The sequence below is a fragment of the Schistocerca piceifrons genome, chromosome 1 (assembly GCF_021461385.2).
Source record: "Schistocerca piceifrons isolate TAMUIC-IGC-003096 chromosome 1, iqSchPice1.1, whole genome shotgun sequence".
Classification (NCBI taxonomy): domain Eukaryota; kingdom Metazoa; phylum Arthropoda; class Insecta; order Orthoptera; family Acrididae; genus Schistocerca; species Schistocerca piceifrons.
Window position 1 is genome coordinate 746,634,808 of NC_060138.1, and position 26,075 is coordinate 746,660,882.

Here is a 26,075-nt window from a genome sequence, read left to right on the forward strand (position 1 = left end):
TAGGACACACTAGTAATATAAATAGAATACATATGATCTGTATAGAAGAGGAAGTCATAGGGAATACCTCCCCCCCCCCCCCCCCCTCTCCAACAGCTTATCCCCTACGGTATCCTACAGTCCGATAAAAATTACTTTACGGTTGACACTTCACAAGCTGGAGCTAGTTTCCTCAAATCAAAGTGCTCAATATCACACCCGAATCTTTCACCTTTGCCAAACTGCCACAACAATTGGTCAGTTCATTACACACATTCATGCACAACACTAACCAAACACTGTTAGGTACTTCCATAAATGATGTGATTGAGCATCACTTACACAGTTATCATAATCACAGACACTGGCTTCCATTAGATAAGCTTTACACCTCACTGCATAAAGCTGAATTTTTGATGGCTGCAATTCATCATTGCGACTGGATCCCTACAATCCTAAATATAATTACTTAATCCAGTGTTCTGGTGCAGCCAATGAGTAACATATAAAGCTGATTCGCAGAAAGTCATAAGTTCAAATCTCATCAAAGGTTGTGAATTTGTTTTACTTATAAATCTGATCAAAAGTGTTTTACTATTATTTTCATTCAATTAATTGGTTTAAATGTATTTTTTTATTTCTAAGTCTTTGCCGCATCATTTTCATCATTGAATTGATGTTTTTATTTGCTCTTACTTTTCTTCCTATCATTCAGTATTTTTTTTATTATTTTTTAAAATATGCCTGTGTTGTCTATAAGCTGCAGTCAAGTGTGTACCTGTAGCCAGTGTAACGACAGTTTCAGGTAAAGAATGACAATGAAGAACTGAAGTTTGCTTTTTGGTATTGAAATTGAATTTTTTCTGTCTTGAGTTTGCTCACAGAGGTTAGCTTTAATCACTGTGAACAAAGTGATCATGGTCTCAGTTCTGCTGCAGATTGTTGACTGCTGTTTCCTTGGATACAGTGCACATCATGAGGTTGTGGTTAGCTTAGGATGTGAGTTTATATTCAGGGCTACAAAATGTGTCGTACACTGCAATTTAGTCATTGGTCAGTTGTTGACAGGGCATCTCAGATTTCCGACATACTGTGTGGCGGCCACTTCCATCGTTCTTCTGCTTTAAACATTTAACAGCATTTGTGAAGTGACCCACCATGTTTGTGTTTGGGACAAATTCCACCACTTCTGAACCAAGTGTTATGTGTCACCACACCAGCTGCAGTGAACACATTAACAAACATTTGTACTTTGGTATGAGAGCATGATACCAAATGTTCTGATGATTTACTGCTTCTTTCTGCAGACCTGCAAGTGAGGCAGGTACAATGAGGCACAGAAATGCCATGACTGTTGTCAAACTTGCACCAGTTTCAACACAGATTCCTCTTAGTACTGGAATGTCTTGCACTGCCTCACTGGAAAACACCCCAACTGCCTGTTATGTATTCTTGCACAATATTCACCCTTTGTCTGATAACTTAAGCAAAACTAACCACATTGCATCCTATCTATCTGACACTTGTGCATTCTCTGATGGCCCCGAGTTTGATTACACCTTATTCCTCGAACATTCTGGTCTAAGCTGCGGGAGATGATGGTCATGTGTGCATGAGATGTGCTTGCTTGTTTCAATGAATGCTTGTATGTTTCTCTTTGTTTTTCAGATGAAGACTGTGGCCAAATGCTAATCAGTAGGTGTCTTTTAATTGTGCTTGTCTCAAACTTAACATGCCATCTTGATGGTAAGTGGCAATCTATCTTTTCTCTACATTGTTGGCATTCCAACCCGGAGCTTCCATTGTTTAAAATACCTCTAACACTCACCAACCACATACTAAAACAGAAAGTTTATCTATTAACCAAACAACAGAGAGCCCATTACAATAGGTAATATATTGACTGCTGTTGTATATCATTGTAAAGCCAATTCTTCTACATTAATCAACAGCTAATAAAGAATCTGAATCCAAACTAAATCTACCAAAACCACTAACCAACTGATCATGTGGACTGCATACCTCCACACCTCTAAAATCTATATATGACCTATCCCCTCCTATGCCAATACTCCCGGGATTTCTGTTCTACTAATTTTCTGTCACTCGCTTTGAAACCCATAAGACCTTGCACTCTGCTTCTGCTTCACAAATCCTGTGCCATCTTATTAATTTCTGCTACACTAAACTCCTTAAAATCTACAACACTTACCACATGTTTGACACCAATAACCCAACTGTTTTATCGATCATACTCTGCTGCACTTACAACCATCACATCCCCAAAATGTACACTTCTTCATGTTCCATCCAAATGAAACAATAATCACCTCTCCTTATCTGTCCATCATATCTCCCATACCTTCTGGTTTTAACAAAATACATCTTTTGATCTTAATGTAAAGACTCCTCTTCTTCATTTCTAACAGCTTCATTCCAATTCATTCCATTTCCTTTCCCAAACATGTTTCCACAAGAACATTCATCTACAGATTACTTCAACCTCAAAAGCAATAATCACACATCATGTTCACCCATAGACCCACAATACCAAGCACCACCAGACAATACCAAGCACCACTAGCATTATCAACAACGTCACAAAAATTGGTGGAATAAATAAATAATTGTATATGTACCTCACTGTATTTACATTAAATTGTTACATCAAGCTGGGCTTTACAGATTTTATTGTTTTCATTTCTTTCTATTGTGTCTGTTATCCTTATGCACCTGTCAATTTCGGAAGACCAATACTGATCTTAAATGCAGAATAGACCATTTATTTCAATTGAAAAGGCTGAGTGAAAATGGTTCTGTCCCTATTTGTGTCTACCTACATTAAATGTGCTCTGTAACTACATTCTCGTTAGTATGCTTTCTCTATCTCCATTGGGGTGCATATTCATTTCATCAGGCTCCATTAAATAATGCAAACCCCTGCATCTGGCCTGAGATAATATGGGTCATATTCATCAACAGTGTGTGTGATGGTGATAGTGATATAATGTAGTGTGATGTGTGATCACAGTATGCAGTGAATGTGTAGAAAAATGTAATAACATTCTATATGTAATTTACATTTCCATAAATTATGCATTTTTCACAAATTCTATCTGTGTGTACTAAATATTTATTAAATTTGGATATATTAGATTGCTGCATAAGTTTGTAGCAGTTTTGTTTTGCATGTTGATATTATGGTTGCTATGGGTTTATTTATCGACTGTCATTTTTTTTCAGTTCACTGTTGCTATTTAAGTTTACATATTGTCATTTTGTCATTTGGAGATAATGGGTGGATCTGTGGACGTTAGAAAATGGAGTGCCAAGTGGAGAAATTAGAACATTTCCGACATACTCTTCTATTTGAGTTCACCAGAGGCATGACAGCAGTGAAGGCCACCAGAAACATTTGCACCATGTATGGGGATAATGCCACTGGACAGAGCACAGTATGAAAATGGTTTTCAGATTTTTTTGACATCAGTGGTTCTCCACATTCAGGAAGATCTTCGAGATTTGGTCAAGATCATTTAAATGCATTAATCCACAATGATCCATGTGAGTGTCCTTGAGAACTGGCAAATGTGATGAACTGTAATCATTCCACCATCATGCAACATTTGCATACAATGGGAAAGGTTCAAAAATTGAGTGTATGGGTACTGCATGCTCTAAGCCAAAATTTCAAAAATCAGCAGGTGGCCATATGTGCTTCTCTGCTTGCTCATCATCGATTAACTCACGAACAGCATCAACAATTCATATCATTTATCATTACTGATGAGAAGAAATGGTGTCTTTGCGCTAACATATGGAAAAGAAAGGAATGGTTGGGCCCATACAAAGCAGCAACTCCCTGTACAAAGACCTGGACACATCCACAAAAGATAGTGTTATGTATCTGGTGGAACAGCGACAGTGTAGCATACTACGAGTTGCTTCCCTGAGATGTAACCATCACTGCTGACATTTGTTGTCAACAACTGAGAGGTTTTGTGGATACAATCCAACAAAGTGACCAGGAAGATTGCATGAAGTGATACTACTCCGTGATAATGCCCACTTGCTTTCTGCAAGACAGACAAATAGCACTATGCGGAAGTTGGGTTGGGAAGTAATTTCGCACCCATGTTATTCACCTGATCCTGCACCCTCAGATTTTTGCCTTTTCTGCTCTCTATCAAACAACTTCTAGGAACTTCCTTTCAGGATGTAAATGTGCTCCAAACATGGCTGAAATAGTTCTTTGCCTTAAACCCAGCTATGGAATCAAAAAGTAACCCTAGCATTGAAACACTGCTGTGAATAGTGAAAATTTTTAAAGCATGTGGACGTGACACAGTAAAGAGTGCACGATAATTAAAGATCTGTTTTTAAAGACTTCACAGACATTAAACTACATATGAAAAAAAAAAATGTGCCAGGTACAAATGATATTTATCTGATGGCTAATTTTATAGGATGTGGAGAAACAATTTGTCCACAAATGTAGGGCAGAAAACAGCAACAAATGAAGGAATTTGAGCACAGCAACTAGGGGTCTCAGTTACATATTCTTGGCACTACATGAATGTAGTAGAAATCTGACATCTGGACATCTGCTCAAAATGAAAAGTAATTCACAGAAAATGTATAAATAAACAAAATGTTTGTACTACAATGAAAACAAGAAAAACTTAAAGCATCATATACATATCTATCATACTTAGGTAACGTGCCATACAGCACTTTTTTCGAAATAAAAATAATCACGTGTCCATGTTCCGTGTTACAAGTACAAGAGCTTCTTGTTTGTTTAGGAGCTTTAGAAACTGTGGGTGGAATAGACGTACTATGCCTGTCTGAACATCATATAGTCACAGATATGTAAAAGATAAATGTAGGTGGATATAGGCTTGCAGCACATGTAAATGTAGACACTATGGAGAGAGGAGGAGTTGCTATATGTGTTAAAATCTGTCATAGTGTGAAAAATTTAGAAACTAAAAAGTTTTGTGTAGACCAACATATAGAAGCATGTGCAAGTGAGGCCCATTGGGAAATTTTCAACTATTTTTGAAAAACTTGGATTCTTTGTCATGCTATCTATCAGACAGAGGGGAGCAAATTATTGTTTGTGGGGATTTCAATGTAGATTTTCTGAAAGAGTCTGACAGAAAGCCTGACATTAGTTTTTTCAATTTGGTGTCAGTTATTAATTTTCCTATTTGGGTGGTAACAGGAAAGCAGGGCACTGATAAATAATGTTTTTATACACCATGATAAATTTAATCAAACAAAAAATTTTCCTGTTAAGAATGATCTGTCTGTTCATGATGCACAGCTAGTTTCAGTACATGACAGCGCCACACAGTAATGCAAAACAGCCCTCCAAAATAGTGTGTTCAATTAACGATTTAACAATTGAAAATTTTAGGGAAAGCTTGCAACAGTCAGACTGGGATGAGGTGTACAGGGAACCTGATGCTAATTAAAAATTTAACCTACTTCATGATACCTTTGTGACTATATTTGAAAACAGTTTCCCTAAGAAAACAGTGAAACATAATTGTATGAAACCACTAAAAAGCCGTGGCTTACTGAGGGGATAAAAATATCTTATAAACAGAAAAGAGAAATGTACCCTATAGCTAGGAGGAGTAATGATCGAGAAACAGGGGAACATTATAAAAACTACTGCATTGTATTAAGAAAAGTAATTAAAAAGTCCACAAATATGTGCATTATGTCTGAAATTAGCACATCTGATAGTAAAATTAACAGAATTTGGAATATTGTTAAAAGGTAAACAGGACAACCGACAGCACAGAAACACTGTATTTCTATCAAACTCAATGAAAAGTTTGTTAACAAAAAGTCAGAAGAAAACATTTTTTAAGTGTTGTAGAGAAAATAGGATCCAACTATTCATTAGAAAATGAAAGGCAGTTATATGCAAGAGGCAATTTGATGAAACAGAAATTCAACCGAAATTCAATCCACCTCTTTTACTGAAATAAGGAAAATAATAAATTCACACAAAAATAAAAGCTCACATGGAATTCATGGCATTTCCAACGGCATACTAGAAGCTTGTTCCCAAAAGATAAGTAGGATTCTCCACCACATGTGAAGTAGCTCACTGAAACAGGACATTTTTCCAGATAGATTGAAATATGCTATTGTTAAATCATTGCATAACAAAGGGGGTAGGTTGGTGCTAACAACTACTGCCCAATCTCACTTCTGACAGCTTTATCCAAAACTCTTGAAAAAATAAAGTACTCAAGAGTAGCATCACTATTTGTGAAAATGAAGTATTAAAAAAATATCAATTTGGTTTTCAGAAAGGCTGTTCAACAGACATATGCTTTCACTGATCAAATATTAAATGCTTTGAATAACCGAACATCACCCATCAGGATATTTTGTGATCTCTCAAAGGCTTTTGACTGTGTGAATCATGAAATTCTTCTAGATAAACTTAAGTATTGTGGTACCAGTGGTACAGCGCACAAAAGGTTTAATTCGTATTTAAATGGAAGAATGCAGAAGTTGAAAATTATCAGCACAGATAGTCTGTAAAAATTATCAGAGGTCTCTAACTGGGGAGGCATCAAGAATGATGTACCACAGGCTTCAGTCTTGGGTTCCTTAATGTTCTTAATATATAGTAATCACACCCAACAAACAAGAATCAGCTGAAAAAATTGTAAATAATGACTTTGAGATTATTATTAAGTGGTTCTCTGCAAATGGGCTCTCATTAAATATTGAGAAAATACGGTATGTACAATTCTGTACAGTAAATAGCATAACACCATTGATAAGTATAAACATTGAACAGAAGTCTGTTGCTAAGACTAAATATTCAAAATTTCTGGGTGTGTGTGCTGATGGGAAATTGAATTGGAAAAAGCACATTGATGATCTGCTGAAATGGTTAGGTTCAGCTACTTACGCTATTACAGTTATTGCCTAATTTTTGTGATAAAACACATCAGTAATTTAGCCCACTATGTCTGTTTTCATTCAATGCTTTCATATGACATCATATTTTGGGATAATTCATCATTAAGAGAAAAATTATTCATTGCACAAAAGCATGTAATCAGAATAACAGCTAGAGCCCACCCACGATTACCCTGCAGACATTTATTTAAGGAACAGCTAATAACAGCTAGAGTCCACCCAAGATTACCCTGCAGACATTTATTTAAGGAACTTGGGATATTCACAGTCCCTTCGCAACACATATGTTCACTTATGAAATTTATTATTAATAACCCATCCCAATTTAAAAGTAATAGTGAAGTGCATAGCTTCAACACTAGAAGAAAGGATGATCTTCACTATTCTGGGTTAAATCTGACTTTGGCACAGAAAGGAGTGAATTATGCTGTCACAAAACTCTTCTCTTTGGTCATTGGCCAATAGCAGTAAAAGTCTGGCAGAGAGCCAACCAACATTTAAAAACCAATTAGAAGATTGTCTGAATGACAACTCCTTCTACTCAATAGATGAATTTTCAGATATGATGTAACTGAAAAAAAGGTGTGTAAAGAAAATTTTTGTCAAACTGACACATTCCCCAACATTATGAAATGTTGTGCTCAAGATCTATAGAACAAACATTAATGTAATGTGTAATGTAATGTAACAACATGTCCTAAAAAGGTCAAAGTAAATGAAAATCGAGTATGCTCCTGTACACAGATTTGCAACCACTTAATCATCATGAATATGTCACAGTAAATATTCTAACTTACCACGTTTTCATGCTGGCATAGAATATAGCAACGATGCAGGGATTAGTGTGTTTTCTGAAATACATCATGAGTTGTCCCAATCATTCTGCTGCTGCCATAATGTGAGCCACAAAGTTCTGTTCATCCTCAACTGATTTTGCATACACATTGTCTCTCATGGTGCCCCACAGGATAAAATCCAATGGGTGAACATGGAGGTCACCGCATCCAATCCATCTGTCAGCAAATTTCCTGTCTAGGTGACCTTGGACAGCATGTGGAAAATGTGGAGTTGTGTCATTATGTTACAACCAAATGTTCTGCATTCTGCCTATCTCCAAGTGGTACATCCTCCTCTAGTGCAAGCAATATTTGTTTCAAAAACATGGAAGCTGTGAGCATTCAACCTTTGACATAGAACATAGGGGCCAATGTGTGAGTCATTCACAACATCCGTCTATATAGTTACAGTGAATTGCTCTCAATGACAATGGATATATGTTGCATGAGGATTCTGTAGTGCCAAAATGTGGCTATCGAGTGTATTGAAAATGCCTTCACAGGTAAAGCAAGCTCCATCCGTAAACAACCCACGTTCAGGAAAATGTGACTGTCGTTTTACTTGTATGTATCAGTCAACAAATTCCAGATGCATAAGGAAGTCATCCAGACCTACAGCTTCTACCTTTGGTCACTGGGAAGGATGTAGACCAATCTCGTGAATGACGCTTCAGACACGATGTCAGACCACGCCAAGTTCATGAGTGATTCAACTGGTACTTGTCACTGGTTTTTGATCTATGTGGTGTAACACAACTTAGTCAAACTCAACTGTAAACACTGTGTGACTCGTGCCTGTATCATTCTTATTATCCTATAAGGAATTTGATTTCTCTCTCATGTTTCTGCCAACTGACACAAAAGTTTGTTGCTTGAGGCATGGTGCTTCAGGAAGGCAAATCTGCAACTGTGAAGTAGTGAGTAAAATTTGATAAATTTTTATTTTATCCACCTCAATTGCATGAAAATGAAATTATTTGCTGCAGTGTTTACTGGTTTCAGGCCGACTCACCCATTCTGAAACCACACATGTTGTTATTCACCACAACTAGTCAAACAAGATGATGCCAAAAGGCATGAACAGCTTTCTACAAGAAATTCAAGCTGTGGGTAACAAATATTCTCATTGATAAGACAGCCTATGTGTTTACTGTTATAGCCAAATGACACCTGGTACAGTTAAGAACAAAGTGTGTAGTTTGAGAATGTGTGAGTCAGCCTCAAACCAGTAACCACTGCAATAATTAACTGTACAGTCATGCAACTGAGATGGACAAAAGTAAAATTAATGAAGTTTTCCTTGACCCTAGATACTTTCCTGAGACAGCTTGCGATGTGGGTAAAGAACAGATAAATCCTATGAGCCATCATTCCATTGCCATGAGTAGCACCACATGCCAAGTGCATGTCACTATGCATATTCCACATGAAATTATACTCCACGCTGCTGCTTCACAACACTCACTCATTCATTGGTACCTACTCTGGTCAGACCACTGTACCTACTCAGTGTGATGAAATGATATTTAAAACAAATGATTTGCATTGAAAATCAGTCCCACTTAGCAATAGTGAGGAGAGTGCTGTTTTTTTTTTTTTTTTTTTTTTTTTACATCTGGAAAACACTAACAAGTTTCAGACATGAAGACCGTTACACAGCCAGAGTTGATATTGATACATGTAGCGCCATAAATATGCAACTGCAATACCTAATTCCTACACTCAAATTCCTTTATTTCTTAATGATGATGATTATGATGTTTGGTTTGTGGGGTGCTCAACTGCGGGGTCATCAGCCCCCATACAAAGTCCCAATTTCTTACACAGTCCAATTTTTTACACAATCCAATCTATCCACTGTCACAAATGATAATGATGAAATGATGAGGACAACACAAACACCCAGTCCCCAGGCACAGAAAATCACCAAGCCAGCCAGGAATTGAACCTGGTACCCCATGATCGAGAGGCACCAATGCTAGCCCCTAGACCACAAGCTGCAGACCCTTCATTTGATGCTCTCTTTCTGCCCTATACTTTTAGTCATATTCTGTTTCTATGCCATGTATAATTATTCCATCAAATACTTTCATGCAGTGCAAATGATGAAGAATAGTTTAGTTCATTGGTAGTTCTATACAAGATAGAGTTGATTTGTGTGTATTAGAAAGTGCGTTATAAATTTACCATTTATGAAGATTTTAATCATGTACTTATCAAAAAGCATACAGGAGAACTGTGAAATAAATCTGTAAGCTGGAGCCTAACAACAGTACGTCTGGCAGTCAGTACCAACAATGGAAAATCCAGGATGGAATGTAACAATATTATGAGAAGGAAAGTTGCTACTCACCATATACCGGAGATGCTGAGTTGCAGATAAGCACAACAAAAATTGTGAGAGTCTTTTTGTTGTGCCTATCTGCGACTGAACATCTCCACTATATGGTGAGTAGCAACTTTCCTTCTCATAATATTGTTAGTCAGTACCAATACTTTGAGAAGTACCTAAACTGGGCTTTGGAATCATGACATGCTACATCAGATTTTTGCAAATTTTTAAACATATACTGTGTGCACAAAATTCATGTGTGTTGGGGCATAGCAAGGAAAAAGGGTGCAGAAATTGAAAAATGTATTATGTTTGTTCCAAGCAGTCTGATGTAACCAGTAATAATGGAGCAAGCTTCAGTAGCAAACACACTTAAGAACAACTTTGATGCCTTCCTGCTAAGGATTCGAAACACTCGAGCAGAATTCAAGAATGGGTTGCACTAGTGCTCTAAATGCAGTAGCCTCTATAGATGAGCAATACTTTCCTAGAATTCTTCCGGGAGACAAAATTTGACCATTCACCTTTCTTACTCGCAACCTTTATGTGATTGTTCCATTTCATATTGCTTTTCAACATAATACATACATATTTAACCAAAGTGATTATGTCAAGAAGCTAAATACAAACATCACAGGACTTTTCTCCTATTCATCTGCACTAACTTACATTTTCAAACATTTAGAGCAAGATGCCATTCATTTACCTCACAGCAATTCTGCCTGAGTCATCATATATCTTCCTAATGTTAATCAACAAAGACACTTTTCCATATACTACAGCAAACAGTTGCAACTTGTTGTTCTCCCTAGCCATGAGACTGTTTATGTATATAGGAACAAGAGCTGTCCTATCACATTTTCCTGGGGTAATCCTGATGATGCCCTTGGCTCTGATGTCTCTTTTGTTTGTGCCTGACTATGCTGCAGTGCACTAATTTCAAAATAATCTTCTACCTTTATTTGACAGTGGTTTCACTTAGTTCTTTCTGCTTTCTTACAGACAGTGGATGACACCAACATAAATTTTACAAACTACTTCCTTCAGCCAACAATATAATAAGGAGAGGAATGAAGGAAAAACAACTATTTTACAACTAAGCAGTAGGATTTCCTGGGATCCAGGTCACAAGTTTTTCCTACTGTAATCTTGAATGGTATTGTTACCTCCAGTCCTCTCTCTCCTTTTGCCAGATGAACTAACACATGGCTTTTATGCCACTTCTCAAGCAACAGCAAACTGATTATACAAAAAATTAACTATCACTAAGTAATTAAAAGAACTGTCCACATTAAACTTGACTTTTAACATAATCAGTTCTTTTATTACCTGCTGTTAAACTTATTGGGGTTCTCCTCTCGAGCATTGTGGAAATCAAGGCAGAGATCAGCATCAATTCCAATACCAAAATAGTTATTCATCACGAAAATTTGCGTGTTGTCTTCGCTTGTGGATCCAGCTGCAAAGATCACCATAAAAAATTAATTACTGAAATAATAAAAAATATGACATTGATTTACATATAAAAATAATATATAATATGTAAATATGTTTGCACAAAAAGTCCTTAATAATGAGAATTTCTTTGCTGGAAGCAAGATACTAACAATTTTCAATTTTAACACTCATACAGTCTAAAGAGATTGATAAACAACCAACATTTAGCTTTCAATGGATAATAAATATTCAAATATAAAACACTGTTGGTAAATGTAAATTATGCGTAAAACTTCATTTTAACAAACAGAAAAACAGCTACATCAATTTGTGTTAGTATACACTCATGATGAAATGAATAATACATTGATGATGAGAGTCAAAATCAACTATCATGGATTGTAACAGTAGATTGTTCTCAGTACAGCAAATCCCTAACCAGTTTAATACTGGAAAACAACAATTTATCAGCGGTAGCCTGGCCATAGTGAAACACATCCTCACTATGGGGTACGAATGCAAGCACCCTCCATGCATACATCAGTCGCTGTTTGGGTACTTGCAACATGGCTGCCTGGAGTGATATGCACTGAAACTACAAGAGGCTTTACATTCTATTTGTAAATGGGGCATGTGGGGAATGTTTCCACTGAGTGATATAGAGGCCCTGATATATTTGCCAATATCTCTCACTGGCAACATTACAGAAACCTAATCTCCAATCAGGTGCACTCTTTAATTCATCTACAACAACCCACAAGTGGAACGCCCCATGGACACAAGTGTGCTCCTGTGGTATGACAGGTCACCAGCATCAGTCCTATTGAGTACAAGATGGGTGCACCTTCAATCCAGGTCTTGATCAATCTATATGAATCAGGATTATGACACAAATACTTTGGTGGCTTGTGGAGTCCATGTCAAGATATGCCAATGTCATAACTGGGGCAATTTATCATGAGAACATCATTTGCATTCAAACAAACATGATATATTGCCCATTATGTCATATGTACACATTGCCATTTTTAAAACTTTTAAAATACACTTATATTCCCATTTTTAATTTCTTTGACACAGTATGAAGTTTTCATAATACTGCTATTAGCAAAATACGTTCTACAATGATAAAAAACATGATAGCTCATAACATTTTTTTCCAATTAGATTTTGCTGAGACTTGCAAACAAAAACTGAACAAAGAAACTTTAAATTCTGAGGGTCACATTAGAAATTAAGAGATTTGAGAATGCTTGTGAAGAAAGAGTTTTGATCACCTGTGTCAATTTCCTTTATTATTGTTTTCCAGTACCATTCTACACTGCCGGGATCTTTTGGGATATTTAATACTGAGGCTGTCATTGAGTTAACCCCATCATCCAAATTTGAAAGCTAATTTATCATTCCCAAGTTTTGTTTGTTCAACAATCAAAAGTTTCTGAACCTTTAAAAAATTAAATATGAACTTGGAGTGAAACTCCAGTTTTTGTTGGGAAAATAATTAGCACACATGCTTGAGAACAAAAGCAAATAAAGCCAAAACAGAAAAGTGGAAATCAAATGCCAATGATAGATGTAAATGTGTGCATGACTTCTAAAATGTTTCTCAAATTTAAAAATCAAAACTATTATGCCCGATACAATACTCAATATAATGCAAGAATTGTGTTTTACATTACAATTGTCACTAATATCTTCATAGCAAATAATTATATAAACAGACACACAGGTATTTTCATGCAAGATATAGTAGCATACCAGAACAAATCACATGTTTTTATCTGAATTTTGTTACATAGCATCACGTTCATTCAAGCTAAGAACATTTACAAAAAAAGCACAGAGGTCACAACAAATACACAATTAAATGATGACATCACACACACACACACACACACACACACACACACACACACACACACAATATACACCACAGGAAAGCAAGACACACTGCTCTCTTTCATGGTTACATTAGAAGATGCATGCACACCTATTAATGATTTACTCTCAGAAATAAAATCAGTCTGAATAGTGTGATTGGAAACACAATAGATTTTTTTTGTAATATTAAAAGCTTTATTGTGCTTGACAAATAGCTTTCCATGAGGTTTGAATTCTTACTCACTTCCCAATATATTTACTTTGTACTGGTAATTTGCTGTTAATAAAAATGAGTGCCCATTGTGTTGTGAAAAATACAATGATGACTGAAAACAGTGAAATAATTTTCATACTCCTTGTGTAGAGTACAATGCTTTTGATGGTAACCATCATTCATACATGAACTAAACACACTAACAGCTTTCTGGACTGTCTGAAATCTGTCTGTATTCCACACCCATCACTTACGTCACTTATTATATTTAAAGTAACCTTCTCCTGCATATGCATGTAGTCATCTACTGTGAGCATTTACTGGACTAGTGATATTTACCCCAACATCTTAATTAATCTTATGCTCACTAATAATCACTACACCTTTGTTGCAAAAACGTGCAAACAGCTTGCTGGAATTGGTCTGTTACCTCACAAAATTCATTTAAAAGCAAACAATGATGTTTCATTCACTCAAAAAATTACTAATTTAAAATAATACATTTGTTTACAAATCAATGCTACTGAAAATGTCCAAAAATATGAAGAGTGGCTTAACAGATGATAAGTTCTGATTTTAATTCAAGATGTGGAGGAGTTATTACAGGTTATGTCTCATACTGAGACAGGATAGTGATGAAATAATGACAAGGAAGGACAAGTATTTACCACGCCATGTCTACACCAAAATCATTAATTTCATATCATAAGAGTGATTTCAAAATCACAAAAGAACATGAGAATATTTGAGAGATTGCTCACAAGAATATAATTTCCACTTTCAGTTCCAAAACCTTTTACACATTCTAGCAAAGTCGCAGCAGATATTATTCAGTTTATTAAGATACACACAGATCTTTCATCAATTACAGCTTCGGATTCAAAAGGACTGCCTAACATAGCTACTATTAAAGACACAATATGCAGAAAGTTACACTAGGATGTTTGAATAATACAGATTGGGATGCCACATCATTTTCAGGGGGAGAAATCAGAATGGGTGTTCCCCAGGCTTTGATATGGACCCAAACAGGGATGTCACATCATCTTCATGGGGATAAATCAAAGTGTGCATTCCACAAGATTTGATCATAGACTTATTATCGTTCTTTCTCTATGTTAATAGATAAATTCACTCAAATGTTATACTATAAATTATAAGTTCTGAGGCTGAGTTAATACTTTTATTGATCTATAAACTGAGCAAAGAAACACCAACAAGAAAAATAGTAGATGATTGTTTGGATCAAAGTTACTACTTAGATTTGCACAAATACATTAGTTTTAAACACTGACAAAGGACAGCTCGTTCAGTTTTGCATAATGAAACATACCTCACCAATTAATGTAGTGTATCAATAAACACACCTGCACACATATGCATGCATGTATGTACACATGCACCCACCCACCTACCGTCCCACACACACACACACACACACACACACACACACACACACACACACAGTGTAAAAAGTTCCAAGTTTTTGGGTGTGCAACTGATCAACATTCAATTTGAGAAAGAAATGAAACAGCATAATTTTAGTATACTGCATCCATAAAAACAACTGTTAGTTGAAAATTTGTGACTATCATCAGAAATTTTATTTCCACTCATTTATATTTAATCAGTATAAAATGCCACCTGTTCTTACTGCTAAGGGTATTCAAGGAATCAAGAGTAAAATTAATGAACTACTTATTTGCAACAATGAATTAGAGACATCAAAACAGCTGACATAATCTGCCCGATCATCATGTGGCCACAGGTACATAATTGTTACTGGAGGAGAAATGGAGAAAGACGAGTTGCCACATTCATCAAGAACTGTCATACAACTAAGAACTTAGACAACAACAAATTTTGCTTTGAGTAACATATGTAAGCATGGGCAACAGAAGAAGAATTTCGTAACTTTCTTTCTTTCTTTCTTTGGGCCTTGTCCCTCACCAATGCAGAGTCGGCCTTGTCATTACGCTACGGTCGCAGGTTCGAATCCTGGCTCGGGCATGGATGTGTGTGATGTCTTTAGGTTAGTTAGGTTTAATTAGTTCTAAGTTCTAGGCGACTGATGACCTCAGAAGTTAAGTTGCACAGTGCTCAGAGCCATTACGGATTTGGTAATGTTAGTTGCAGAGGGTGGCCGGATGCCCTTCCTGCTGCCACCCTGAATCCCCCAGCTATCTGCGTCTAGTGTGAGCCATGAAATAGTGTGAACGTGTATAGATGTCTGTGAGTCATATAACTAAGGCGGAACATGGGGACCAGCCCAATATTCACCAAGCGGGACATGGAAAACCGCCTAAAAACTACATCCAGGCTGGCCGGCATACCAGCCCTCATCATTAATCTGCCGGGCAGATTTGATCTGGGGCCAGCCGAGTCCAGGAAGCAGCGCAGTAGCGTTCTCAGCTACCCTGGCAGATAAGAATTCCATGTTGGTGTTGTGGTTTTCAGTCCTGAGACTGGTTTGATGCAGCTCTCCATGCTACTCTATCCTCTGCAAGCTTCATCATCTCCGAGTACCTACTGCAACCTACATCATCATGAATCTGCTTAGTGCATTCATCTTTTGGTCTCCCTCTATGATTTTTACCCTCCACGCTGTCCTCCAATACTAAATTGGTGATCCCTTGATACTTCAGAACATGACCTACCAACCGATCCCTTCTTCTAGTCAAGTTGCCCCACAAACTCCTCTTCTCCCCGATTCTATTCGATACCTACTCATTAGTTATGTGATCTACCCATCTAATCTTCGGCAGTCTTCTGTAGCAGCACATTTCAAAAGCTTCTATTCTCTTCTTGTCCAAACTATTTATCGTCCATGTTTCACTTCAATACATGGCTATACTCCTTACAAATACTTTCAGAGACGACTTCCTGACACTTAAATCCATATTCAATGTTAACAAATTTCTCTTCTTCTGAAACACTTTCCTTGCCATTGCCAGCCTATATTTTATATCCTCTCTCCTTCGACCATCAACAGTTATTTTGCTCCCCAAATAGAAAAACTCCTTTACTGCTTTAAGTGTCTTATTTCCTAATCTAATTCCCTCAGCATCACTTGACTTAATTTGACTACATTTCATTATCCTCGTTTAGTTTTTGTTGATGTTCATCTAATATCCTCATTTCAAGATGATGTCCATTCTGTTCAACTGCTCTTCCATGTCCTTACTGTCCTTGGGATGGGAATTATTATATTCTTCTTGAAGTCTGAGGGTATTTTGCCTGTCTCATACATCTTGCTCACCAGATGGTAGAGTTTTGTCAAGACTGGCTCTCCCAAGGCTATCAGTAGTTCTATTGGAATGTTGTCTACTCCCGGGACCTTCTTTCGACTTGAGTCTTTCAGTGCTCTGTCAAACTCTTCACACAATGTCGTATCTCCCATTTCATCTTCATCTACATCCTCATCCAATTCCATAATATTGTCCTCAAGTACAGTGGCCTTGTATAGATCCTCTACATACTCCTTCCACCTTTCTGCTTTCCATTCTTTGCTTAGAACTGGGTTTCCATCTGAGCTCTTGATATTCGTACAAGTGGTTCTCTTTTCTCCAAAGGTCTCTTTAATTTTCTTGTAGGCAGTATCTATCTTACCCCTAGTGAGATAAGCCTCTACATGCTTACATTTGCCCTCTAGCCATCCCTGCTTAGTCATTTTGCACTTCCTGTCGATCTCATTTTTGAGACGCTTGTATTCCTTTTTGCCTGCTTCATTTACTGAATTTTTATATTTTCTCCTTTCATCAATTAAATTCAATATTTCTTCTGTTACCCAAGGATTTCTATTTGCCCTTGTGTTTTTACCTACTTGATCCTCTGCTGCCTTCACAACTTCATCCCTCAAAGCTACCCATTCTTCTTCTACTGTATTTCTTTCTCCCATTCCTGTCAATTGTTCCCGTATGCTCTCCCTGAAACTCTGTACAACCTCTGGTTTAGTCAGTTTATCCAGGTCCCATCTCCTTAAATTCCCAGCTTTTCGCAGTTTCTTCAGTTTTAATCTACAGTTCATAACCAACAGATTGTAGTCAGAGTCCACACCTGCCCCTGGAAATGTCTTACAATTTAAAACCTCGTTCCTAAATCTCTGTCTTACCATTATATAATCTATCTGATACCTTCTAGTATTTCCAGGCTTCTTCCATGTATACAACCTTCTTTCACGACTGTTGAACCAAGTGTTAGCTATGATTAAGTTATGCTCTGTGCAAAATTCTACCTGGCGGCTTCCTCTTTCATTTCTTTCCTCCAATCCATATCCACCTACTACGTTTCCTTCTCTTCCTTTTCCTGGTATCCAATTCCAGTCACCCATGACTATCAAATTTTCATCTCCCTTCACTACCTGAATAATTTCTTTTATCTCATCATTCATTTCATCAATTTCTTCGTCATCTGTAGAGCTGTTTGGCATATAAACTTGTACTATTGTAGTAGTCATGGGCTTCATGTCTATCTTGGCCACAATAATGCGTTCACTATGCTGTTTGTAGTAGCTTACCCACACTCCTATTTTTTTATTCAGTATTACACCTACTCCTGCATTATCCCTATTTCATTTTGTATTTATAACTCTGTATTCACCTGACCAAAAGTCTTGTTCCTCCCGCCACCGAACTTCACTAATTCCCACTATATCTAACTTAACCTATCCATTTCCCTTTTTAAATTTTCTAACCTACTTGCCTGATTAAGGGATCTGACATTCCATGCTCTGACCCATAGAGCGCCAGTGTTCTTTCTCCTGATAACGACGTCCTCTTAAGTAGTCCCCGCCCGGATATCCAAATGGGGGACTATTTTACCTCTGGAATATTTTACCCAAGAGGACACCATAATCATTTAACCATACAGTAAAGCTGCATGCACTCGGGAAAAATTATGGCTGTAGTTTCCCCTTGCTTTCATCCGTTTGCAGTACCATCTCAGCAAGGCCATTGTGGTTGCTGTTATAAGGCCAGATCAGTCTACCATCCAGACTGTTGGCCCTGCAACTACTGAAAAGGCTGCTTCCCCTCTTCGGGAACCACACGTTTGTCTGGCCTCTCAACAAATACCCCTCCATTGTGGTTGCACCTACGGTACGGCTCGGCTATCTGTATTGCTGAGGCACACAAGCCTCCCCACCAACAGCCAGGTCCATGGTTCATAATCCTTTATAACAGTAAGTGCATAAGCTCTATTGGCATATTTGCAAGCAAAAAACTAAAAATAGTGGTTGTTAGTGGTTTGAATTTAGATCTTCTTAAAAAAACTGTTCCAGTAAGAATTTATTCCACTCAGAAACATTCCCATTCAACTTATTTTCTACTGTAAGTTTTCCATCTAGGGCAGCTAATTACTCAAAAATATAAATCTTTATAGCAAGGTCTGACAAAGAATATTATATTACAAAACCAACAGCCAATGAAGTCTAATAAGGCTTTGACATGCAGTTCCTTATGTGTAATGTTGATATTGATCAGACTACAAAAGTTATTAAATCAGGGATCAGGAGAATAGTAAGTATCTCAAAAATGGAATATTTTTGGAAACTTCTCAAAGGCATAAACTACAACGATATATAAAGGGCTGATGACATGGATAAGAAATACAACATACTAATTAATGAAATATTTACCTTTTTTAAAATTGTTTCCCCATCCAAAAGTAACCCAGATCAGACCAAAGTCTATAAAACTGTCATGGATTACTCAAGGAAGAAACAAATCTTGTAAAGACAAAACAGGAACTGTATCTGTCCCTCAACAGAAATAGCTCTAATGCTGATGTTCCAGTTCATTACAAGGAATATTGCCAAGTACTGAAGATAGCAATACTGACATTGAAGCAAATGCATTACAAGAAAAAGGCAGCCACATCAGGCAAAAAAAGGAAGGAAGTATTAAAATACAGAATATAGCAAAGGAGCAGACTGGCAGAGACAGAAATATGAAGGAGACGAGATAGCTTAAGAGTAAATGTTATGTTGCTGACAGGTGTGTGCAGTATGCAACACTTTTTAACAAGCATTTCAGAACTTTTACTGGAAAATGTTACTGGCTGCCATGGATTCCCTAAGACCAAATATTACAAAAAAACTTCAGTAACACGAGAAGAAGCAGTGTTCTTCATAAATCTTTAAAGCAAAAAATAATTATCTAGTGGCTATAATAAAATACCAAGTAAAATCAAACAATGGAAAATCCAAGAGTATTCTCCTGTGTTTAATAATATATTACAATATTTATGTAATCAGTAAATTATCACACCAACATTTCCCAATTGGCTGAAATATGCTGACATTACCTTCAGTATTAGAAAGGACAGAAAGAAATACCATGAAATGTCTATCAAATTTCTCCTTTCTCAGTATTTGCAAAAATTTTTGAAAAAGCTATGTACAAGAAGGTTCTTAAGCATCTGAATAGAAGTAATATAATTACTGGATTCCAAGACCTTCTATTATGCAAACAACTGTTTCTCATATATGCCCAAACATTTTTCAGCACCTTTGCGCCATCATCTTTAGGTACTTTTATTCAGTTCTTAATTTTTCAATCTCATTGGGTTTTGTAGGATTCTCTTTGCATTACTGTATATTGGTAGCTTGTCACAGTTTAACTACGACAGGCCACTGATATGCAGTAATATTAAGAGCATCCTATGGAACCCAGCAAAGTAGAAAAAAATTAAGCAATGAATAAGAGATTAATTATGTCACAAAGGTACTGAAACAAGTTTGGGCACATAGTTGTTTCCATAATACGCAGACCTGAAATCCAGTAATTTTTGTCGGCAAATACTACTAGAGCTTCAAAACCAAATAATGAATAACATATTATGTATTAACAAAAAAATAGTTCAGTTTTCTAAAGGGTTCTAATATAGAAAAGACTATTTAAGGAGAGTGCACTTAATTTTTTAGAGCATAAATTACTGGTACATTACGTGGTCTGTCAAACGTGTTTGTATGAACCACAATGTCTTTTGAAGTAAATTTGAATGTAATGGAGTAAGAGGAAATGCCACAAAATGGGTCAAACCGTATCTCTTTATCAGGAAACAAATGACGTCAATAGGAAATAGGCCTATGTTACACTGTCAGTCATCATACAAGTTTTAATTAATTCATGTGGTGTCACATAAAGTTCTATCATAGGGCCCTTACTTTTTCTTGTGCATATTAATGACCTTTCAACAGTGAAATTACAAGATGCCTAGTGTGTTTAGAAATCATCATCATGTCCTCCTTGCGCGTCCGGCGACAGCGACTCCATCAGTCGTTTTGTCTGTATTGTGGTGGGCTCGGACATGGCTTGCAAAACCGAGCTTTGCTTTTAAGATCCGGTCGCATGAAGTGCAACAGAGTTGCCCAGTGGAGTTATATGTATAGATGTAATTAGGCTTGGGCTAGATTTGCGAAGCTTTCATTCATTGTCCAGGTTCTTTACGCGGATATGCTCGAATTGATCTACACTCTTGTGTACAGTTGAGTGCCACTCTGATCGGTGCAATGCAAGCTCCTCCCAACGTTTGCTCGGAATGCCACAGGCTGTGGGGTGGCGTTTGATGGTGTCTTTATATCGCAGGTGTTGACCACCTTGCCGCCGCTTTCCACATGAGAGCTCTGAGTAGAACACCGCTTTGGGAAGGCTACTGTTGTCCATGCATATGATATGGCACTCCATCTCAGTTGGTGTTTCATTAAGAGAGCTTCAATGCCAGGCAGTTTCACGCAATGCAAAATGTCCGTGTTTGGAACATGGTCTTCCCATTTCATGTGGAGAATTAATCTCAGACAGTGAAGATGAAAGGTGTCTAGCCTCCTAATGTCAGCTTTATAACAGCACCATGTTTCTGAGGCATAGAGTAAAGTTGGTAATATTATTGCTTTGTAGACTGTAATTTTAGTTTGTACTCTGAGATCATGTGACTTCCATACTTGGTGATTCAGTTTGCAGAAAACTGAAGCTGCAGTGGCTATACGAGCTGCAACTTCTGTTGTCAGGCTGTGGTCGCTTCTAATTTGGCTACCTAGATATTTAAAGTGTGACACATTTTCCATATGCTTGTTGTCCAACTTAATACTGCAGTCGTCTGTATTGGAACGCCTAAGTGGTTGTTGAAGGATTTGCGTCTTGGTGATGCTTATGACTAAACCAAATCTTCTGCAGGAGTCATTTAGCAGGTTCATGCATGTTGGAGAGATTCAGGAGAATTAGCCATCATGCATACGTCATCTGTGTAAAGAATTTCTAAGATAGATATTTTATTTACACGACTTTTTGTTATGAGGCAAGAGACGTTGAAGGCACTTTTGTCTGTTCTCGAGTCGACACCCTTTTGACAACTGCAGGCTTTGGTTGTATCTCTGATAACAGCTGCAAAATAAAGTGAGAAGAGTGTGGAAGCCAGTACACAGCCTTGTTTTATACTGCATGTCACAGGAAACTGGTCTGAAAGCTCGTTTTCATGGCGGATTTTTGCCATTATGTTTTCATGTAACTGTCTAGTCAAGTTAATAATTTTGTCAGGGCAGCCGGTTTTGTTTAATATAATCCAGAGAGCTTCACGTGGAACTTGGTCAAATCCTTTTTCCACGTCTACAAAGCACATGACAGAGGCTGATGTTGCTCTAAGCTTTTCTCTTGCACCTGTTTGACAGCAAATATGGCACCCACTGTGCCTCTGTTCAGGCAAAAGCCACACTGGGTCTCTGGTAGCACTTTTTCTGCAAGGCGTGTTAGCCAGTTGTAGAGTATGTGTGCCACGACTTTCCCTGCTGCTGAGAGAAGAGAGATTCCCCTGTGAGAACTGCAATCAGAAATGTCACCTTTGCCTTTGTAAATCTTGCAAATGCAGGCATCTTTCCAATCTTGTGGAATTATTTTGCACTCCCAAATCTTTGAAATTAGAACAAACAGTGGGTTCATAATGTTTGGTCCAGCATATTTATAAAGTTCTGATGGTAAGTTGTCTAATCCTGCTGATCTGTTATTTTTCAACTTAGCCGATGCTGAAATGAATTCACTGAACAAAGGGAAATCAGCAAATTGTTCATCAAATGGCAGGCCTTCAAGTGATTCTACGTATGGAATATCAGTCATCTGACGGCTGGGATTAAGAACGTCATCAAAATGTTCTGCTCACCAAGCAAGGATATCACTCTGTTGTGCCAGCTGACAAGTTTTATCTTTGTCATAAACAGGTGCTACTTTCCTTGATTTTGGACCAAAGATAGTTTTAAGGCACTCGAAGAATCTGCCTGTTTGGTTTGTGTCAGCATATGATTGCATTTCACTGGCTTTATTCAGCCACCATTTGTCTTTGAGGGCACACACCTTCACTTTCAGGTTGTAGTGTGCTACTTTACGCTTGTCAAGATCAGGACTGCGAAGAGATGCTCTGAAATCATTAACAAGCTTTTTGATCTCTGCATCTGAATCATCAAACCAATCTTGGCTCTTTTTCTGAGGTTTTCCCAAGAGCAATAAATAGCCAACCAAGTATTGTGTAAGAAAGATTAGTTAATATTATATTCATAGACACTGTTCCTATATGTCTTTTTGTCACTAAACTTTGAGAAGACACACAGTATGTAGTTCAGAACTTGTAAGAAGTTTTCTCCCAGTATATGTTTAAAATATGATAAGAAGGAAACAACAGAAAATCCAGGATGGAATAGCTACAACATGAGAAGGATAAGTAGCTGCTCACCACATGCACTAATTTGGGCATTAGTGCCTGGAGTTGGTAGTGTCCATATGTGTGTGTGTGTGTGTGTGTGTGTGTGTGTGTGGCTCTTGGGAGTGGTGGGAGGATTAGCGGTTTGAGGGGAAATGGCATGGGAAATCTGTTTACAAACTAGATCTGGAAGAAAGTGGCTGTCTGTGAAGGCCTTGGTGAAACTTAAAGCGTACTGGGAAAGGAAGTTCTTGTCACTGTAGGTATGCCATCCCTGGGTGACCAGGCTGTGTGGGAGGGATCTTTTGGTGCAGAAGGGATAGCAGCTGTCTAAATGCAGGCACTGTTGGTGGTTGGTGGGTTTAATGTGGACAGAGGTATGGATGGAGCTCACAGCGAGGAGGGCGTCAATGTCCAGGAAGGTGGCACACTAGTTTGATGAGGACCAGGCGAAGCAGATGGAAGAGGTGTTGAGGTTGTGAATGAATGAGGATAGGTTTTCTTGGCCCTGAGTCCAGGTCATGAAGATATCATCAATGATCCTGAACCAGATGAGGGGTTTGGGGTTTTTGGAGGCTAGAAAGATTTGCTCTCTATATGGTAGTCATGTGTGCCTTCATGTGTGAATGTGTGCCGTGGGTATGTTGCCTTTGCTGAAGAAAGCTTTGGCTAAAAGGTGTAATTTGTAACAGTCTTTTTGTTGTGTCTGTCCACAACTCAACAGGTTGTCTTTATGGTGAACACTCATTTATCCTTTTTCTGATATTGTTGATATCTCTTTTTCAAACCAACAGATCAGGTCATAAGATGAATAATAATGATAAGAATGACCTTCCTAAAGATTTGAAACCATTTCAAGGTATACATTATTCAAGAAGACACATTTCTAATAACTTGCCAGTTGCCATACCTCATAGTTTCGAAAAACAGGTGTAGTTTTTTTTTCGCTTTTACATACATGAATAGTGATTTATACGTCTCATAACAAATACTTACTAATCATTTTATTAAAGTATAGGACACTTGTCATTAATTAGTTATACAATTCACTTACATAAAATTGTAGCTAATAAGATGGATTACAACTCAGAAGTTAAGAAGATTTTCAAAAGAACTGTAATACTGTCATTGATAAATGACACCCTGCTTAAATTATCAGTTTGTTCTTTACAAACTCTTCCACTGAATGGTAACATTTCCATATCAGAGTTTCTTCTTTCAGTAGATGTAGCTTTCTATTTCAGAAAAGTTCTTGTCTTGCAGTCTGATGAAGATTTTCATTCCCTCATATTAGCGAGTCTGAGCATATGGTTTTAACTGAACAATAACAATAAGAAAAAGAAGACGAAGAAGAGGAAGCATAAAATTAGTTTTATTTCTTGTGATATGAATGATGGAAATTATTTTTCATTAATAGTTTTAATTTTCTGTATAAAAAGATGATCATTAGATATGTGCATAAGGAGAGGGCTGTAGGTAGCTCCAGGTTTTTAAATAATGGATGACATGATTCCCTTTGGTGTGCAGCACATGTTTCTTATGACTTTTTTTCTAGGTCTTCAGTATCTATTAGATATTACTAGAGCCACTTCATAAAACAATGCCATACCTTATTACTGATTTGAAATAACTGTAGTGTGCAATTTTGCATTTGCCCACATTAGTGGGACAGAATAATGTTTTCTTTGCAAATCCAAAATTTGTAAGTGCTCAGTGTGCATATTCCAGTTCAAATTCTTATCACTGTTTAGTCCTACAAGTAAAACAATACAATTGCCACTTCCTTAGTTTGCTACTTCATTTTAATTTGCTAACATTTTGACTGCTTGGGCCTGAGTTGTACCACGGATGTTCTTTCAGAAGCTCAGAGTCAACACATTTGGTTATTGAGTGTATTAATAACCTACATTTTTCTGCATTACAGTTACCAATTAATGTGGATGTATCATCTACAAAAAGAACTGATGGACAGCTGACACTGATGGACAAATCATACATTCTCCACACTGAAGAATAATTTGCTGCATATGTTGAGGTAATTATTACTTGTCTTTGGTTATACAGGTATGACATAGGTTATAGGTTGCTATAGCACCCTGCCCCCCCCCCCCCCCCCCCCCCCCTCCCCAGTATCTCTTGTGGATTAGCAAGGTGTGGTCTAATGAGTTGAGGCTCTTTGCAGGGTCACAAAATTCCTGTCAGTTTATTGTTCTTATCTAGTGATATTCTAACTTTGTCAACAAAGGTAGTTACTGCATTTTTCCTTGCTGGAAACCAAACTGGTTGCTCAAAACAATATCACATCTTACAACAACTTTTTAGGAGACAGGACAAAGAGAGAGATGGCAATAATTTCCCATATGTTCCTCACATTTTTTCAGAGTTGTTTTATTTCTGAATTCTTTAATACATCTGGGAAACAAGTGTGTTCCAAAAACTGATTTACTGATGAAGTAAGTGTATGACTTACTATTCTGTCACCAATTTAATTAACCTTCTGGGTATCCCTTCCGAACATGTAGGATTTTTGTTTTGCAATGACAATATATTTTCTATGTCCATCATCAAAACATTTCTGAATTTTGATCAAACCTAAACAGGTATACTTTTTCTGGATATCTGCTACATTGACACTGATTTCACAACATTTATGAAGGCACTCTAGTATCTGTGCAGGATTTATATAGTGTCTTTTCAAACTTAATTATAGATATTTTGTAGTTACAGACAACCGGTTCAGACCTATTGAATGTCAACA

General features: G+C 37.2%; 1 protein-coding gene across 8 annotated transcripts in view; it reads right to left on the reverse strand.

The window, feature by feature from the left end:
* The window catches only part of LOC124711801 (diacylglycerol kinase theta), a 712,647-nt gene that overhangs the window by 72,247 nt on the left and 614,325 nt on the right, over nt 1-26,075 (reverse strand). For all 8 annotated transcript variants that reach the window (XM_047242070.1, XM_047242035.1, XM_047242063.1 and 5 more), the window contains one exon: nt 11,434-11,563. In XM_047242070.1, coding sequence (XP_047098026.1) covers nt 11,434-11,563 — 130 coding nt within the window. The remainder of the gene's footprint in view (nt 1-11,433; nt 11,564-26,075) is intronic.